The sequence below is a fragment of the Lygodium microphyllum genome, chromosome 4 (assembly GCF_053477565.2).
Source record: "Lygodium microphyllum isolate KBCC chromosome 4, Lygodium_microphyllum_v1.1.10, whole genome shotgun sequence".
NCBI lineage: Eukaryota > Viridiplantae > Streptophyta > Polypodiopsida > Schizaeales > Lygodiaceae > Lygodium > Lygodium microphyllum.
Window position 1 is genome coordinate 119,464,762 of NC_141138.1, and position 20,129 is coordinate 119,484,890.

The window sequence follows — 20,129 nt, forward strand, 5'->3', positions numbered from 1 at the left end:
TCTGCCTCACCAATATCTGACTGCATAGTAGCTTGCATGTCCTGCGGAAGCTGATTGCGGACCAGGTCATAAAAAACCGAACGGGCTTGAGTAATTTGGACTGAAGGTGGAGAAGCGGAACCGAGAAGGTCACGGAAATAATTCTTGCACATATGCACAATAGTCTGTGGATCCAGGATAAGGTGGCCTTCTACATCCTCGAGTCTGGTCATATTCTCTCGAGCAGGAGAGGTGTGGAGAGCTCGAAAGAACTTATGGGTCTGACATGCACTATCTTGCAAAGTCTCTGTCAGATGTTGCAATTTGGCCTACTGATACGATTTTAACTGGAATTCTTTAATAAGATTGGCCACCCGCATGGCCAGTGCAAGCAGAAATGCATCATCCGGAGTGTCCACCAGCAGCAGAGAGCGAACCAAAACCAGCAGGTCCTCCGCTGCCTGTCGACGGCGCCGACAAAGATAGGCATGATAGATCCCATACTGCCGAGCAACCTGCTGCACATTAGAGAGCAATCTTTCAAATGACGCAGTGCCCTGAGAGGAAAAGTCGAAGAAGAATCTGTCAAGCAATTGCTGCATATAGCCCTGAAAAATTGCATGCTTCAAGTAGGACGAGTTGAAACGCAAAGGAAGGCTCTCCAGAAATTGCTTGAAAGGTGCAATGGGTTGTGCAAGCAACTCGAACTGCAGAGGGAAATGGTCCGACAAGGCATATTGCTGCAATACTTTTATTTCAAGCATCTCAGGAAGAAAATCATCATTCTGCATGATATATATACGGTCCAACCGCGACCATGTTGTTGCATACTGGGCCGAATGGAAAGTAAACCCTGTAAAAGACGGGTGTAGCCAGGACCAAAGATCTTGCTTAAGAACCGCAAGAGCCAACTCATGCCACATATGACTTTCCGGCGCATCCATTACCGAGTGCTCTGATGTGGATTGGGAAGAATCAACACACATATTGAAATCCCCCATGAAGAAGCCCCGTCTGCAAAGTGACAAGAAAGTCTGCAAAGTCTGCCAAAGCTCTCGGCGAGATAACGAATCATTCGGAGCATAGAGGCTAAGTAACCATAAGATTTCCCCTTCGAATAAAATTTCAACCACCAAAAAGCGGCCATGAACATCATTTTTAATAAAAACATGCTGATATTTGGCATGTACAATCATGAGCACACCCGAATAATGCATGGCCTGTGTTCCTGCATAGAACAAATGAAAGCCATGGCAATCCATAACTTTTCCGGCGTCACCGTGACTCTTGTGCTCAACAGCGCACAGGACATTCCACTGATTCTCATACAATGCAGTCCACATGGCATGTTGCTTGTGTCGAGAACAAATTCCTCGCACATTCCACGTGGCTATTTTCATGTGTATGCAAAACAAAATCAGGTACGAGGCACAGCTTGCCTCGATTTGACTTTGTCGGCGAGAATGTCCAGGACTCCCTCATCCAAGAAATCGGCCAACACGGCAAAAGAGTTCTGAGGACCAGATTTGGAAGTAGACGGCATATCTGCTGGCTTGGGGTTGGAACGTGGATAACGACGGTCCCACGGGGTAATGGCGTTGCCTCTGGTATCAAAAGCCAGCTTTGCAGGTGGACCCTTTAGACGATTCGAATAAATTTTCCTGGCGAGCTGAGGACGGGGGGCTGAGGAAACCATAGGAGCAGAGCGCTCGGAAGACATTTCCTTCCTGCGCGTATATGTACGCATGGAATCTTGTGAGGTAGTAGTCACAGTACTCTCCATGCCAGCAACAATCCTATTGCCTTTTTTTGCACGTACTTCAACCCAATCAGTGGCACGGGAATCCAGACCCGAAACCTGTTGTTTACCTTTGGTCAAGACTTGGGGCGGGTGGATAGTATCCAGCGACGGAGCATCACACACCATATCTTCCATGGGCGGCGCAACATGGCCCGCATCTGAAATGTGTTGTTGCTCTGGGCATTCGGCCATAAAATGCCCCTACTGTCCACAGGAAAAGCAATGGCCTGCAAAATTGCCCCATTTCAAACGAAAGTGTAATGGATGCATGCTAGAGCAATTGAGGTGAACCAAGCAGGCCTTTTCCTTGCAGTGTCCCATAACATGCACAAGCGGTTACAATTCACAGCCCTGAGACTGGGAGGGACCAGAACCATGCCCATAGCGGCCATAGCATCCTTCAATAGCGGCCAATAAACCGCCGGACAATTTTCCACTTCTACCCACACAGGGCATTCACGTTGCAGCAGGCGCTGAAAATCTGCCATCGGGCGCCATGGAACCACATGAACCAACTGACGATCAAAAAACAAAGGCAGTTTAGACAGGAGAGCAGCACGGTGCGTCTCAGCTTTCAAGAGGACCTCAAAAAAACCTCGGGACCCAACAAAAATCTCTTCAACACATTTCCCTTGTAGCAGACTCTGCAGCCATTGGCGAATACGGGAAAGCAGCGGGATTCGACCAGTGAAGAAGAGTATCACAGCGCGATCATAAAACACCGAAAAGGAGCGTAGGACAGTTTTTGGGTCGACGGTAGCTTCCAGAACATCGTCAGGTGCAGAGTCAGAAAAGGCTTCCTGATTATGTTGAACATATTCGCCAAGCAGAGTGTTGGCAAATTCTAGCAAATGCTCCCAGTTCACATCCTGAGAGTCCACAGGATCCAAAGCAACCTGCGGATAGGAACGATCCTGAAGAACACCTATCTCTTCCGAGGTATGCTTGGTACGTTTACCTGTAGGTTGGATGTTAGGACCCGGGGGCATCTCTTCGGTGCACGGAACCATATCCTCTGGTTCCTCAGTATCAGAATCCGGGCTGAGTGCGGCCACCGTTTGGTCGATGAAATCCAGATCCAAACCAGCCATCTTGTATGACGAGCTGATCTCGAAGGAGGACGGACGCACAGTGCAGATCACTGTCGGCTGAGTTAGAAATTTGCACCCCTGTAAGCTGGTTTCGCACACGGCGGAGGACGACCCTCAGGACGTCACACGAATAGGGCAGGCGTTAAAAGTCTGGGGCGACCACCACGGTGGCTGATGGGCGAGGACAGCGTTCGACAGGCGAGGGGGGCGACCTATAGGCAAGGGCGGACACCAGGCGTGGGCAGAAGCCCTGATGCACAAGGCGGACGGGCGTGAACCAGGCGCAGAGCCCGCAGTTCAAGCGGGCGACAGAAGGGCAGGAGGCGCAGCTGACGGGCCGCCAGAGGCAGGCGATGAGCCTGCGATGGACGACACGCAGGGCGGTTACAGGGCGACGGGGCGACTGCAGACGTGGTGGCATGACAGGTAGCCGATAGGGCGGGACGGAAGGCGGGACGAAATAGGGCGACGCGCATGGGCGAGACGGTAGAGGCGCAGGGCCACGTGACGGAAAGGCGATGGACGATCTCACCCGACGAAGGACAGACGCCCACGACCACGATCCGCCATCGCGCTCTCCGCCATTGCTTCTCTCTCTCTCTCTCCGCACATATACTCTCTCTCTCTCTCAGAGAATCTGTGGAGTAGAAAGTACACAGCTTTCTCTCACTGTTATGATATCTCGAAACCACACACACACACATTCTCTCTCTCTCTCTCTCTTCAAACTTATTGGTATCAATGAGCATTTATGTTATGTTCCCTTCACACCCTCTCTTTGACACACCCCTTCCTTTCCTCCCCTTATTTTCTTTCCCATTCTCATATTCCCCACCATTCACATGTATTTTTATTGGGTTGCTTTGGCATAATTAAGTTGTGTATTACACACTCGAAGGGCAAGCTCATTTTGGTAAGGTGATAATCCAAAACCCAAGTTGGGTAGTAGGGAACATTGGTAAAAGTTGTCATAAGTTATTGTTAAACAAGAAATAATGGATGCACAGGGACAATCTTGGTCTTGGACATTGAATGGATCCTTATAAATGACTTGTGCTATCATTCAAACTAGGAATAATTAAACATTTGTCTAGACTAAGGTTAATGAGAATTGGAATAACTTTCAAGCTCAAAGGGCTTAACATGTTAAATGTGGATGGATAGCGGTTAAGGACAACAATTATCATTATTCTCATTGAATTTCAATATATTGAAAATTATAATCTAAAGGCTTAGACTACATAGGAAGGTAGGCCACTTGCCAAGTTGAGAGAGAACATGCCATGCAAGCCTACTTAAGACTAGTGTAGATTGGTTGTACTTTATGAAGGCTCATTCCAACCAAGGCAACCACTATTGTGTGCATTTTAATGATTGTCTAGTCCAATGACAACAAATAGCATGATTGGATAGAGATAGTATGTCTTCTTCTATGCCTCCATGAGAGCCTATGGTAGAAGAGTAGGGCTTGACAAACGTTAAAACAACACTAGGGCTTTATTGTTTGTTTGAAGATATTGTCACCATTAGAATCACCATCAGTATTATCTTTCAAAATTCCCTACTTGATTTTTTCTCTTAATAAATTTAAATGTATTTGATGCTATTATATTGTAATTAAATTAAATGTGATTATTGTTATAATTAAGGTTTTTCAATCATCTTGAGAAGCATTCTCATAAATTGGAGGGTCCATGAGCAGAATAGCTATTACTATTGAAGAGATTACATTGAATATCTAATTTCCAAAGTCTTGGTGTAGCCTGTGATGAAGAAATTGCATAATCAAGCTGAAGACAAACATGATTCAATTTGAGTAAGGGTCTAAGAATTGCAATCTTAAGCATGTAACACCCCACAAACTTGCACATCAAAAGAATCATTACTACATGCAATGAAACTTGTTGACTTTGAATCATTGAGTAAAACACCTAAAGTATTTTGGTTTCCCTCTCAACTGGCATAGTGCCAACACATTTGGCACCAGATCCATCAGACAATGACTTACTAACTTGAAGTATTCTCTTAGGCATTGGTGCTTCCCAAAACCCAAACAATAAGTACTTGATTTTACACATTGTCATGTGTTTTTGCATAAACTGAAAACCCCTAGTCGTAGTAGGAACTTTTGTGCTTGGTTGTTTTTGTCACTATTTGTCTTGCTTTCATGCTCAAATTTTTTATGTTTGCATAGACTAGGATTGCTTTTTATATTGTTTTTTAATCCTTTGTGCTTGAGATTTTGATTATCTTGGGCAAGTTTGGTGTTTTCTTAGATAAATTGGAGTTATACTTAGTCTATAGCTGCTAGGTAACTTGAATGAGGTATATTTTCTTGCGAATATTCTTGCACATCACAAGGATTTTGGTTTCACAAGCACTTCACATTGCACTTGTTGAATAACCACACTCAGGATTGTCTCTTGATTTTCATCAATTACTTCCATGCTATGGGTTGAGTAAATACACATTGCACCATCCTTGAGTACTAGCATGGCATGACACTTGCATATGCAGTAAATCTTAGATGCATATGCACTAGAGACATCATCTTTTATTGTGCATGCATAGTTCTTTGCAAGCATGAGAGTGGGATATTTGTCATTGAACTAGGAACCTCATGCTAAGAGGGAAAGGTGGCTAGGAAAGTTTGAGGGTTGTGAAGGACTCCTCTAGCTATGAGATGGGATATCTATTTGGTCAACATCATGAGGACCAACTATTTTCCTAAAAGTTTGTGAGATTTGTATTGGTGGAGAGAAGTGCAATTGTCTTTCTTTCATTGTGCGATGAGAGGTGAGGTTAAGTTTTTTAACTTAAAGAAGGAATTGTATTTGCATCCTACATGATGACACACTGGCACTTGTAGACGGGCTAGTCATAATCTTTATCCATGCATCTATTTTTCGTGTGTGCCACAATGCTTGTGTAATTACATAGCATTGATTTTGGCTTTGCATTTCTTCAAGATTATGTGTGACTAAGCATGGAGTTCATTTTTCAAAGCACGTTTTTTGGATAGGACACATTGTATGAAACCAAAAGCAGGTACACTATGAAAATCATTTTCTATTTTAAAGACATGAGGCTTTGTTTGGGATTGGTGAGTATAAGGCTACTAACAAGGAAGCTTTGCAAGAAGCCATCTTCTTGCTTGTAGACTTTTCCAATGCATTGTGATGTAGGCTTAGTTCTAAATGCCCTTGGGAAGCATGCATACATTTCCTAAGAATTTTATTATGGAACATGGGAAACAACTGGGATACTATTATCTACTCAAGCAAGAATTGTTTCTTCAGTAGTAATTATGTGTTCTGATATTGGATGTGTGTGTGTGTGTGTGTGTGTGTGTGTGTGTGTTTTAGAGACACTGATTTTGCATATTAAAAAGGCAAATACTTGAAAAGATGCTTGGAAAATCGTTGAAAAGATATATGGCATATGCATCGAGGTAAGGAAAATAAAGCTAAAGCGGAGGTTGCATGGTGCATGGCAAGGAAATAGAAGCATCGGTGATTATGTGGTAGAATTAAATAGGTTGTAGAATATCTTACTTCAGTAAATGCACTAGTTGATGATGATGATTTAGCGTCCATCACTCTAAATGGACTTGGACCAACATACAAGTCCCTTGATACCTCCATTTCCATGATGGGAGATGCTATACCTAAATTTGAAGAGTTGATTACCTTGCTACCTATGGAATAAATTAAGTTGGACCTCAATGCATCTAGCAATGGAAAGAATACAAGTCATGATAGTGTGTTTTATCATCAGTGAGGATGTGGTAGCTCATCTAGAGCTATAGGATCATCTTATGGCCATGGAGACACCTTTGCATGAGGTAGTAGTATTTTTGGACATGGTGATTTTATGCCTAGAGATAGGGGGAGATCCTACTCTAGAGGGAGAGGATGCTCTACTCCATATATAGATGGTACAGATCATTATTGTGGGTAGTTTGCTCACTCAAAAGAGAGTGCTTTCATAAGAAAAATGCTATGGTTAGGGGTCGAGGAAGGACTTAGTTTGGGAACTATGCAGGTGGATATAACAGTGATGACTATATTTCTAAAGGTGGCTCATCACCTAGAGGTCATCTCTTTGCCATGGAGCATGTACTTGGTAGTATGATGCACTCTCCCAGAGAGGATGATTGGTTTTTGGATTCAAGTGCTACAAACCATATGACTCACCATGTGGAATATTACCAATTGCCACTATCATCACGGATGTGATTACAAAATAAAATTGGCCCCCTTGAGTCCCTTATCATACTCATAAGTATGTGGTGTAACATAATCAAGATATAAGCAAATAACTCTAGATTGATTTGGGAAGTCCTCTTGGCTGCATCATTGGTACCAATGGTGGACATTACAAGTGTAGGATGATTTAGGATAGGTGTCCATTAAATGGAGGTATATCATTGTGGATTCATCATTATTTTGAAGTAGCTTGTTTGCATAGTTTGCTTGGTTGAAATAGCACTCTCTCTCAAAATGACCAAAGTGTCTACGAAATTGTGCATTGATGTTTACCTTTGTTTTTGGGATTCTTTTCTTCATAATTAGTTAATCAACAATGATTGCATTTGAGCCTTGAGTGTCTTGTTGTAATGAAGACATTGTCACAAGTAGTAGCTGAAGCACTCCCAATGGATTTATATTTGCTATCGCTCTCCAGTAAGGATGCCTCAATGTTGTGTAGTTTCAAATCTTCCATATTAGATAACCATCTGTATCACAACTTACTAATAAAATAGCTTTGGCCTCATCTTCATCTAGTGTTCTTTTTAGAATAACTAGTTGTTGTTTAATACCCTTATATTTGTTCAAGTGACTTGTGAGACCTTCCTTTGGGTTGAACTTTAGATTATAAAGTTGCATTAGTAGTTTTCTCTTAGAGTGCTTGGATTTAGGGTTGAAAACTTTGTTGAGCTCCTCCCGTGCTAACTTTGCACTTGGAATACCATCAATGTGATGTATGCATCATCACTTAAGCCTCCTGCTATATATCCCAATGCTTTCTTTTTGTTTTCTTCATTTTCCTCTTCCAAAATTGGTGAGCCTCTCCCAATGGTAATGCCCCATAAGCTCTTCCACATGAGAAGATCCATTATTTTTTATTGCCAAGTGGGGAACCTAGATCCTAGAAATTTATCAATGACATCTTGAGTTGACATGATGGAGAGGTCTTATTGGGCTTATAAACAAATACCCAATAGTGTCTAACTCGGCGCCTTTGTGGGCCTTTGTCTATTTATAACACCCAATCTTGGTCGGCGGGGCCTTTGTGGTTTACTCGTGAGATATTTTCATTTCCTAACTCATACAAATTTGCATGGGAGAGAAGTCAGCACCCAGATTTATAATGAATAGTTGGGTTTATTTTGGAAAAACTGAATGCCCAATAATTTAAGAAGGTTCGGCGTTTATATTGGTTTGTCCCATTTTCCACCTTTTAGCCTTGCGTTTAATTCTTGCCTACCTATATGCCCATCTCCATTGTTCTTCAATATTGCGTTCTCCAATCTTTAGTTGCCTTAGCCTTTCTTGGACCTTTTTTGTCATCATTGTAGCATTAATTACTTTTCCAACGTTGCTTTATTGATCCAAGGAATGTTTGACCCAATGCTAGTGTCTACATTTAGATATGAGCTACATAACAAACAATGCTCCGGTTTTTCATTTGGTTGTGTACTCGATGAAACATTTCTTCATTTCTAAGTTTATTCTATCGGTTTTTCGCGTGAAGAAAGGTTGAGTTCAATTGATGGGTTTAGAGCGATTTTTTTTCCCTTTCTTTTGTTAGTGTATTGGTTTTATGTTGTTAGTATTGCTAGGACCATTCCCTCCCATATGACCATGTTTCTTTGGAGTCATAATATCTACCGTTATTGCTGTTTTTCCTTTGAGTCCATCCTCCTACCATCTTGGGCGGGCTCCCCTAGCTTACTTGCATGTTCTTTTTTTCTTCCATGTGTTTGAGCATCCAAACATTTTTTTCGTTCTTTTGTTAGTCTATTGGTCTTATGTTGTTAGTATTGCTAGGACCATTCCCTCCCATACGACCATGTTTCTTTGGAGTCCTAATATCTACCATTATTGTTGTTTTTCCTTTGAGTCCATCCTCCTACCATCTTGGGCGAGCTCCCCTAGCTTACTTGCATGTTCTCTTTTTCTTCCATGTGTTTGAGCATCCAAACATCTGTTATAAGATATGGTGCCTCTCCCAAATGGACCTGCCACACCATGAACACTCTAAGTTCATCAAGTTGTACCTCTGCATGCATCAACACAATACCCAAAATCAAGTCTTTATCCATTTTTACACAAGACGAAAGCATTTGTTGTTTACAATCAAGGATGGGGGTTGGCGCATGATGGTGCGTGTTACCTAGTATTCAAGGCAGGCATGCACGAAACAAGCATGATGACACATGAGAACGGCACAGGGCATTGTTATTATGTACATATGTATGTACGTGATCATCAATGGAGAAGCGTGGCCTTCGTGGCACGTATGTTAAAGCGGCTAGATGAAAGAGGGACAAGGCACTTCTTTTGCTTTCGAAAATATGAGATCAATGGGGCCGGAAACCCAACCTTATCCTTGAGGTGGCATTGTTGTTATATAGGTGCATGTGATGCAATCGAGAAATGTGGACGTTGTGGCATGTACATCAAAGTGGCCAAATGAAAGAGGGCGAGGCGAGCCAAGTTAAAAGCCTCCTATTGTTCGATTTTCTTCCTTTTGGGGGGTGATCATTCGTTGATTTTGGTGGGCCTTGGGGTAGTTAGGGGTTGGAACTTGGCAGTCCCTTTGGAAGGGGCGCTGCCTGGAAGATCACATCGACAAGAGCTTGCCTTGTAGTTGGAACTTGGAAAGACAAGCAAGGTTGTAGACGCTTCCCGAACGCTCTAAGAGCTTGCCTTGGAAGGTTGTAGACGCTTCCCGAACCCTCTAGGCTCTCTCGTGGAGGCTCCTATTTAAAAGGATGCCCGCGCTACGCGCAAGGCCAAGAAGACGAATCAGAGCAGTCGATCGTTGTACGGACCCTTCGGGCATCGCTCGATCTATTCCCAGGGCACTAAGCATTCCTCTCTTTCTCTGTCACACACACGCACTCACTCTCCCTCCCTTGCTCGCTCGCTCTCAGAGAGGCGCCGCCAAGCCTTACAGAGAGATTAGCACAGATTATTGTTACAATGGCGCTGAGCCCATTCTTCGGCCGGAGGAGCAGCAGCGGCGCCATCTTCGACCCCTTCTCCTGGGACCCATTCCCCAGCGGCTCCGCCCTCTTCAGTCCTTATGCCGACTGGCCCTTCCGCCTCCTGGACAGCGAGCCGTCGCGGCAGCTGGCCCGCGAGGCATCGGCCGTGGCCAACACTCAGGTGGATTGGAGGGAGACGCCCGAGGCCCACATCTTCCAGGCCGACCTGCCGGGGCTGAAGAAAGAGGAGATGAAGGTGCAGGTGGAGGACGGGCGCGTGCTGTGCATCAGCGGCGAGCGCAGCAGGAAGGAGGAGAAGCAGGAGGGCGACAAGTGGCACCGCGTGGAGCGGGCGCATGGCAGCTTTCTGAGGCGCTTCCGCCTGCCGGACAACGCCAAGAGCGAGGAGCTGAGCGCCCGCGTGGAGAATGGCGTGCTGACCATCACCGTGCCCAAGCGTCAGACTCAGCAGCCCAGCAAGCCCGCCATCACCGACGTGCCCATCTCCGGCTGAGCCTCGAATGCACTCCACTCTATGGAGAGAGAGACCCTCAGCTGTAAAAATAACAGGCCGTCTTCCGAGTTGCAACGCCACCGCAAATGCAATGTTGTTTGCACACCAGTAGCTGACAATGTTGTTTGCACTAATATCTCTGTATACCAGTATAGCCATCGAATCCCATCAAGGGGCCACAGCCCCCGAACTTTGTAATGATCCTTTTCCTTGCTTCTCGCTTTAATACAGTTCGAAAGGTTTTTCCCCAACGTAGCAAATTCAGTTGAGGCATTCCATTCCCGTCCCCCTTTCAGTTTGGGCTAGGATCTTTCCTTTCTCCTTGTGGGGAAAAAAAAGGTGCAAACATATCCTTTTAATTTTCTGCCCCAAGCTTTGCAAAAGGTATATGAGGATATGGCCATTGCATGATGCAATCATTGCAAAGTCGTAAAAGCTATGAAATGAAATAAAACCTTCTCAGAATTTTAACTAAATGTTAGGTTTGGAATCCCGAACCCAAGTCCTCGGGCAAGGATATTGCTCCCAAGTACATGCGGTGCAATATGCGAAAGAGAAATCGGATGAAAAAGAAAGGGTGGCTAAATAGGATAGAAGGAAAAAAGGACAAGATGTTTCTTTCAAAGAGGATAACCATGAATATCGATCGTACATCACAATCTTTAAAATTATATATGTTCTTACTGTAACAATTACACGACGCAGCCAGCAGAGGTGGGTAAGGAGTAGAAAATGCACCAGCAAATATAAGAAGAAAATAAATTGCTTTAATTTTAAACGAATTGATACAAACATGGCTTTGTCCACTTGTGCGCTTCCACTGTGAAAACTTAGTTGGCGGTCCGGACATATAATAGACGAAGAGCTTAGCTGTAACTGAAACAACTTTGGCTAGGTGAAAGATAGATCGAGAAGTCATGCTCACAATGCGAGCCTTACAACTTAGGAGTATCATAGATCATAGGTGGCACCTTACAAGGGTGGGGCATTCAGCATATCTAACATGTAACAAATCGTTATCTAAATATTAATTAAACATTAGGTTTGGAATCCTAAACCAAGTCCTTAGGGAAGAATATTGCTTCCAAGCCTATGTGGTGCAATATGAGAAAGAGAGACCAAATGAAAAAGAAAGGTTGACTAAATAGGATAAAAAATGAGTTCGACTTTCATTTGATATTCATCTTTTTTGCAATTGGAAATTGAAGATTCTAATAACTTCTTGGGACATGGCAAAGGGTCGAGAGCAGGTGGTAGTTCATTGAAGGGTGTTTCACTCGGCCATTACTTGGTAATGATTGATTCTCATGTTTTCTTAGTATTCCATTTTGAGAGGACATAACATAGCCTATACTCTGTATTAAGACACTTACAAGGCCGCTTGGTTTCTCTAGGTTCTAATATAATGTCCATGAAGTGATATTTTTAGACAAGACAATAGTAATTAGGATTTTTGGCTATGGTCATGGTTTCTCTGCTTCTAGAGCAAGATACTTTTTGGTCCTCTCATCTTATGCTTTGGCAGCAAATCGAATTGATATAAAATCCATAGTTGGCTACAAGAGAAGAAAATTTCTATGTTATAGGGGAAAGATCCCTAATGAGGAAGATGTAAAAGCTCTTGAGAGCTAGATTTGTACTTTTCTATCTTAAAAGATACTATGAATTCTCAAGTTTCATTATTGTCTTTAGTATTTATTCTTTGAAGTTGTTGAAAAAAACAATTGAATAGCTTGTCAAGAGCATTGCTTTTTGTAACTCCTCCTCCATGTCTTGTGCTTCAAAAGAAACTTGTACGTGCTTGATAGTGAGATTTTTCCATGCTGCCTTGGCCACTATAAATTGCTAGGGGACCTTACTCCTCCACAAACTAAGCCCCATGGATATAAAAATATATGCTACAATACAAGAGAGTAACATTCCTTTTATACCATTGAAAATTTTATCAAAGAAAACTCAGATTATACATTTTGTCTCTTACAAAATAAAACGTGATGTGCTTTTCTCTCCATGCTTTTTTTATTTCTTGAACAAGATTTGTATTTGAACATTCGAACTCTTTTGGATATGTGTATGTTATCTTTTGTTGCTTGAGGACCTTTAGAAAGATATAGAGGTGTCTCCAAATCTCCATTCTTAGAAATGCAAGTAGCGGTATGCTTGCAATATTTATCGTTATCCCACATAGCTCTCTCCTCATTAATCACATCTAAGCAATCAAAATTAGTGGTTTCATTATTTCAAAATCTCAACTATAATTAACAACTAAATAATTTTATTACAAGTGCCTTTTTGAAGCATTTTTTGGCCCTAATGATCTTTTAGAAACTTCTAAAAGATTTGAGAAAGTGCTAGAAGATTTTAAGAAGGTTCTAGAACATTACTTGGAGGTTCTAGAACATTACTTATATCAAAGACTTATATAAACATTGCTTATATCCTTGGTTATATTAGTAATGCTTATGTCATCGATGATATCATCGTCCTTCTAACAACGCTTGTCATCTCATGTCTAGAAGCTTCCCCTTAACCTTCTTAACTCTAATATAAATATGAGTCTTGGGCTACATGTTGAAGTTTTGCTAAACTGATATGAGAGCAACAAGAGCTCGGCAAAGACAAGGATTGTCGGCTCACGACTTATAAGGGATTGACTTTAAGAAGAAGAAGAAGAAGAAGAAGAAATTGATTCTTTATTTAAGAAGACAAAGTACAAGAATATATTTATCTATACAAAATCCTGTTGTGAGCAATGGATGTGTGGTTTGTGCATAGCGAATGGAAGAAGCTCCCTCTTTCTCTCTTTTACTCATAAAATTGCATACAACTCATGAGAATTTAAAAATAGACTAAAAGAGAAGGTAAAGTAAGATGAAATGACTCAAGATTGGGTTCAATCTCCCTCTGACATGAAGTGGGCAACTCCCTTCATGCCATATTTATAATAATATTATGAAATCTTCTTTGCCCAAAATTTAGGCCCTTTATAATCACTCTTTGCATAAAGAGTTTGAGTGAACTGAAAAAGAGATAGAGTAATCTGAATTAATGGCTGCTAGTAATTGTGTATCCCAAACTCTCTAGAACCATTAATATTTTATTGGGCATATCTTCTAAAAATATTTTTTGCTAATAAATATTTACATAGAGGCTATGCACACGCTTTATAAGAAATAGTGGTGCGTCTAATACAATAATCCAATAAATTCTTGGGGAAATAATCTTTAGAATGCTTGCGCGTGGCACGCTTTTCTAATTCTCCTTGCTCTACACATCAACTACCAAAAATTTAGAAAATCATGTTAGAATAATAACCAATTGAATAATTACAGCTAGCCACATAAATCAATTAATTTGGAATTCCATACAATAATTAGTTCACGAAGACGTTAATACTCATGTGGATAAAATGGTACCACCCATATTCACACTTGCATCGACGCTCGGAAAGGATAGGCATTCCCATCGACCTTCCGCCTAAGAAAATTCTTAGGAACGTGCCCCGCATTGACGGAGAACCATTTAAGGCGCTCATTCTGCCAACGTACACAAAGGAGAACCATTTAAGGCGCTCATCAATTTGCGTAGGTGCCACCTGGCAACATACCCCCGAGGTGGGATAGCAATTGTCCTCAATTGCTATTGACTGGATGCGGAGACAATACATTGGAAAAAGATCGCAAATCATGAGCATGCATCCATTGAACTTTCTCAACAGGGTGATTGTGGAATTTAACAAGATAACGAGGATAAGTATTTCTAGTTCTAGTAGTCATATAGTCAACATCAATGATTGTTTCACGATATAGGATTTCATGGTCATCGGCAATCAAGGGTGGTGATTCATAAATAGGGTGAGCAAGAAGAGAACCTTTGAAGGGATGTAAAAGACTAATGTGAAAAGTGTTGTGGATTTTCCAATGATGATGTAACTCTAATTTGTAAGTATTAAGATTAATACAATGGAGAATTTTAAAAGTTACATACAAATGAGGAGCTAATTTTACATTTGGGTTATTTTCTACACTATGGAGTCTACGTTTTTCAACACGTAACCAAGCATAATCTCCTTCTTTATAAATCATAGCTTGCCTCTTTTTATTTGCTTGTTTCACGTATGATTGTTGGACCTTTGCTAGTATTTATTTAACTTGCTCATAAATACTTGAATGATTTTGAATCCAATCGTCAACAGAATGTATTTTTTGAGTTGGGAGAAATGTGGGAGTTGGCAATTTGTGACCATAAATAATTTCAAAATGAGCCTTTTGTGTAGCAGTGTGAGTGGCATTATTGTAAGTAAACTGTAAAAGGTGCAAATGATTATCCCATGTGGCTAGAGAAGAAATTGTGTAAGCACGGATTAAATCCAAAATTGTGCTATTTGTGGCCTCTGTTTCACCGTTAGTTTCTGGATGAAATGCAGATTTAAAATCAATCTTAGTTCCTAAGTTTGTAAACAATGCTATCCAAAAATTATTATTGAATCGAGGTCTCGGTTGGACACAATAATTTTTGGCAATCCATGGTGCACAAAAATATGCTTGAGAAATAAGTTAGCGGCTTGTGCATCACTTAAGGTTTTTTTACAAGCAATGAAGTAAGCTTATTTACTAAATCTATCAACTATGGTCCATATCATATCATTCTATGAAGAAGTTTATGGTAAACTTGTAATGAAGTCCATAGAAATCTGCCCCCAAGGTGAATTAGGGATAGGTAATGAAAGTAATAAACCATATGATTTACCATGATGTCTTTTTATGCATTGAAATACAATACAATTAGAAACAAAATTAGAAACATCACATTGCATATTTGGCCAGAAAAAATCTTCATGTAAATTTTTAAGTGTGGAGATAATACCACGATGTCCCATATAAGAAGGTTCGTGTACTTCTTGCAAAATGAAATGACGAAAAGGATTAGTAATACATAATCGTTTTTCATAAAACAGAAAACCATCGAAAACAGAAAAGTTATTAGCAGGGATCCATTGATTGTTAGATAAATTTAACCAAACATCATGAAAATCGAGATCTTGAAGATAAGCATTTTTTGTTGTGTTCAATGAAGAAGTAGAAATGATAGAAATATTGTTTAATGATGGCCTATGGCTAAGTGCATCGGCTACTACATTTTCCTTACCTAGTTGATATTGAATGAGTGGATGAAAGGATTGAATAAATCACGCCCACTGTATGTGTCTATCAAATATTTGTGGTTGTGACAATAAATGTTTAATACTTTGTTGATCGGTTTTAATCATAAGTTCCAAATCCATTAAATAATGCTTCCATATGCGCAATGCATGAACTACGGCTAGTAATTCTTTATCATATGTACTATATTTAACTTCAGATAGTTTCAGTTTACAACTAGAGTATGCTATAGGGTGATTGTCTTGCATCAATATTGCACCGATGCCAGAATCACTTGCATCAATAACCACAAGAAATAATGGTCTATTGAAATCAGGTAACTGCAAAACTGGTACGTGTGTGAGTGCATGCTTAAGTATTTCAAACAATTGTTGTTGGCTGTTGTCCCAATGATAAACAAGGCCTTTCTTTAATAAAAGAGTTAACGGTAAAGCAAACAATGAAAAGTTTCTAACAAATTTTCGATAAAAGCTAGCTAGTCCTAGAAATGAACGAACTTCATGGACATTTTTAGGTGTTGGCCAAGATTTAATTGCTTCAATTTTACGTGGATCTACGTGTATGCCTTTGGCAGACACGATATGACCTAAATATTCTATTTTAGATTGAAAGAAAGAACTTTTGTCAGGGTTAGCATATAGATGGTTTTGTTTTAATAAACTAAACACTAAAGATAAATGTTGTTCGTGTTCTTTTTTAGTTTTGATGAAAACAAGAATGTCATTGAAAAAGACTATTACACAATGCTGAAAATGTAAAAATATTCTATTCATCATTCCACTAAATGTAGTTGGTGCATTGGTAAGTCCAAAGGGCATTACCAAGAGTTCATAATGTCCAAATTGTGTACGAAAAGCTGTCTTAAAAATATCAGAAGTAGACATACGAACTTGGTGATATCCCGATTTTAAATCAATTTTACTAAACACTATTGCTCCTTGTAATTTATCTAGAAGGTTGTTTATTCTAGGTATTGTATACCTATTTTTAACCATTATTTTATCAAGTGCTCTATAATCTATATACATGCGGTAAGTTTAATTTTTCTTTTTAACTAATAATACAGGAGCTCCAAAAGGCAAACTACTTGGACGAATTAATTTTCTACTTAGAAGTTCTTCAATTTGCTTCTGAATCTCTTTCTGTTCTAATTGGTTATGGCGATAGGGAGCTTTGCAAGGTGGTTGACTACCAAGAAGTAAATCAATTTGGTGGTCTTCAGGTCGTGATGGAGGAAGTTGTAAAGGTAAATCATTAGAAAAGCAATAAAAAAATTTAACAATAAAATGTTGTTGCTTTGGAGTTGATTTAGTTTTTGTAGCATCAACTTCATTAATCCATACTAAGAAAGCTTTTGATTGTTTATGCAAAGCTCGCTTCGCCTGTGTATGACTAATAATTGGAAATAATTTAGTTTTTGTTAACCCTTTAAGTAAAATTTGTTTACCTTTGTGCTCAATGTGCATTGAGTGTGTGTTGTAATCTATATTGGGGTGGAATTGGTGATGCCATGGCATGCCTAGAATTACATTAGCAGATTGCAAAGGTGCTACTAAAAAATTTCGCTTTTCCTTATAAGATCCAATACAAATTTCTAAATTATGAACTTCTTTAGTACCATTATATCGTTGTCCTAGAAATGCAGCCTTAATTTTATCGGTAGATGGAATAGTTTTAAGTTGTAAGTTTCTAACTACTTTTTCTGAAACAAAATCATGAGTACTACCATTGTCATGCAAGGCAGTCATATCATTATTATTGATTTTACATTGCATCTTTAATAAGGCATGCATAGAAATTTTACCAGCAAGGTCTTCAGGTTCGTTAGAATTTTCGCCAATAAGTATAGCCTCATCGAAGTTGGGCATTGCTTCAAGGTCTTCATTGGATTCTTCAGCTCCAAGAAAATTTAGATGTGCCGTGGGTTTCTTCCAATCACGGGTGTTGCCCATAGGACAACGACTCGCAATATGACCAAGACGCTTACAATTATAACAAATTACATTTTTGGAAATGGCATTGAAGACACTCGGGTTAACATTTTTAGGTTCACCAGATTTAGGCAAATTTGAAGGTAGATTTGGAGGTTTAGAATTGGAAACTGATTGACCATGATTATTAAGAACATTTCGCATCCATGGTTGTCGGTTAAAACGATTCTTTACATATTGAGAATTGAAGTTACGGAAAGAATTAAAACAAAAGTTACCCATGTTGTTACCATTGGATGCCGAAAATTGCATTCGGTCTTTAGACTGCTTCTTTTCAACGTCGTCAGCTAGGGATATGGCTTCGTCTAGGTTATTGGGCTTGAACATGTTAATTTCGGCTTGAATGGATGGAATTAAGCCGGACATATACTTTCCCTTGAAGGTAGATTCGGCCATTGGCTCCACCATTTGGAGCTGTAAGAGAGTGCTCCAAAATCTTTCTGTGTATTGAGGGATAGACTCACGTTCCCGTTGCATGAATAGATCCCATTGTTGTTGCATGCGGAGCTCGAATTGTGCAGGGAGAAAATTTGCAAGAACCTTCTTGCGAAAGTCATTCCATGTGAGAGGACGATCAATGCTTTTACGCATGACATCCCACCATAATGCAGCTTTCTCAATAAAATAATGAGATGCACATTTAATTTTGTCACTTTCTGAGTATTTCTCATTGTCAAAATAAGCTTCGAACTGACTTAACCATGACAGAATTTTGTGACCATCTTTAAGACCATCAAAAGAATGAAATTTGAATGTACGCTTGCTTATCTTGGACTCCTTTCGACTAGCATGGACATCCAAAGTAGCGTTGATGGCACGGACTAGGTTGTCGTTGTTGGTAGAAATTTCAGTGGTGGCAGGACGCTTGAAGGACTTCAGTTCTTGCTCCAGTTGTATGCGGTGTTGATGCTCTTCTTCAAGTTTCATGGATATTAAATCCATACGCTGCTCCAAGGTTGGCTCATGAAGCAGTGATGCAGAGTCGAAATTGGCCATGATTGCTTGATGGAGAAATCCAGAGATCCAGGACACCTTGCAAATGAAAGACGCCTTGCTTGTTGTTGAAGAATTTTGGCATGTAAGACCAAAATTTTAAACGGTCTTTGGACAAGAAATTATGGATAGAAATAGGAAAGAAAGGCGGGGATTTTTGATGGAAATTTTGTGAGATTTATGAAGCTAGAAAGAATTGCGCAAGAACTACCTCTATGGGAGAGATAGTCGGCTGTGACTTGTGAAGATTGGCAGAGTTTGTGTATGACACGGAGTAAGAGAGGTTGAAGTTGATCAAGTATGTTAGTAATGTAACTTGCTTGATAAGTTAATCAGGTTAAGAAAAAACTTGACGTTTTTGGACAAGAATGTGTCGTGATGCTACCATGGCATCAAACCCCTCTCCACGAAAAAGAAAAGAAAAGAGCTTAAGCTCTTGCTTAAGCTTAAGCTAAGCTTTTACTTAAGCTTTAATTAAGCTTACTAACCATCTGTAAGCTTCAACTCATCACAAAGTATGGCGCCATGATGTAGGAGTAGGTATTCTTCAATGTTTGGGAAAACAATATAATTTCTTGACTGTGATAGAGGGGTTTGGGGTTTTGAAGGCCTGGGAATCCAGCCATGTAGTCAGTTCGTGATGAGATGGACCGTAGAGTCCGTTTGCAACAGAGGCCTTGCCTTCACACCAGAGGGTAGGCGATTGGGAGCCCAAGAGGTAGGCTGGGCTCTGATACCACTGTTGCGAGCAATGGATGCGTGGTTTGCACGTAGCGAATGGAAGAAGCTCCCTCTTTCTCTCTTTTACTCATAAAATTGCATACAACTCATGAGAATTTAAAAATAGACTAAAAGAGAAGGTAAAGTAAGATGAAACGACTCAATATTGGGTTCAATCTCCTCCCGACATGAAGTGGGCAGCTCTCTTTATGCCGTATTTATGATAATATTATGAAATCTTCTTTGCCCAAAATTTAGGCCCTTTACAATCACTCTTTGCATAAAGAGTTTGAGTGAACTGAAAAAGAGATAGAGTAATCGGAATTAATGGATGCTAGCAGTTGTGTATCCCACAACTCTCTAAAACCATTAATATTTTATTGATACAAGAGAAGGTAATATCTAGATACGAGGCTAGACTAAATACAATTTAAGACAAGAATCAATGATACAAGACTTGAACTAGAAGTCTAGAGGACTTACCTTTGCATGAGTTTATTTTCTTACACTAAAAAGCATCCTCTAGCTGTCACATTTAAATATAGTTGCGTAGATGCCATGTAGAAATTACATGGTATATCAAACATAATCTAAGCAAGGAGTAGAGAATACTATGCAGTCTTTGATAGAAAATGATAGATTATTGGCTGAGAAGGATAGGG

General features: G+C 40.3%; 1 protein-coding gene and 1 pseudogene across 1 annotated transcript; both read left to right on the forward strand.

Moving 5' to 3' along the window:
• The window catches only part of LOC148037535 (putative calcium-binding protein CML11), a 260,777-nt pseudogene that overhangs the window by 208,960 nt on the left and 31,688 nt on the right, over positions 1–20,129 (forward strand).
• Positions 9,831–10,991, forward strand: LOC148037538 (17.6 kDa class I heat shock protein-like). The gene has a single exon (XM_087676468.1). It carries the CDS (start codon positions 10,083–10,085, stop codon positions 10,599–10,601), a length of 519 nt encoding a protein of 172 aa, XP_087532594.1. The 5' UTR covers positions 9,831–10,082; the 3' UTR covers positions 10,602–10,991.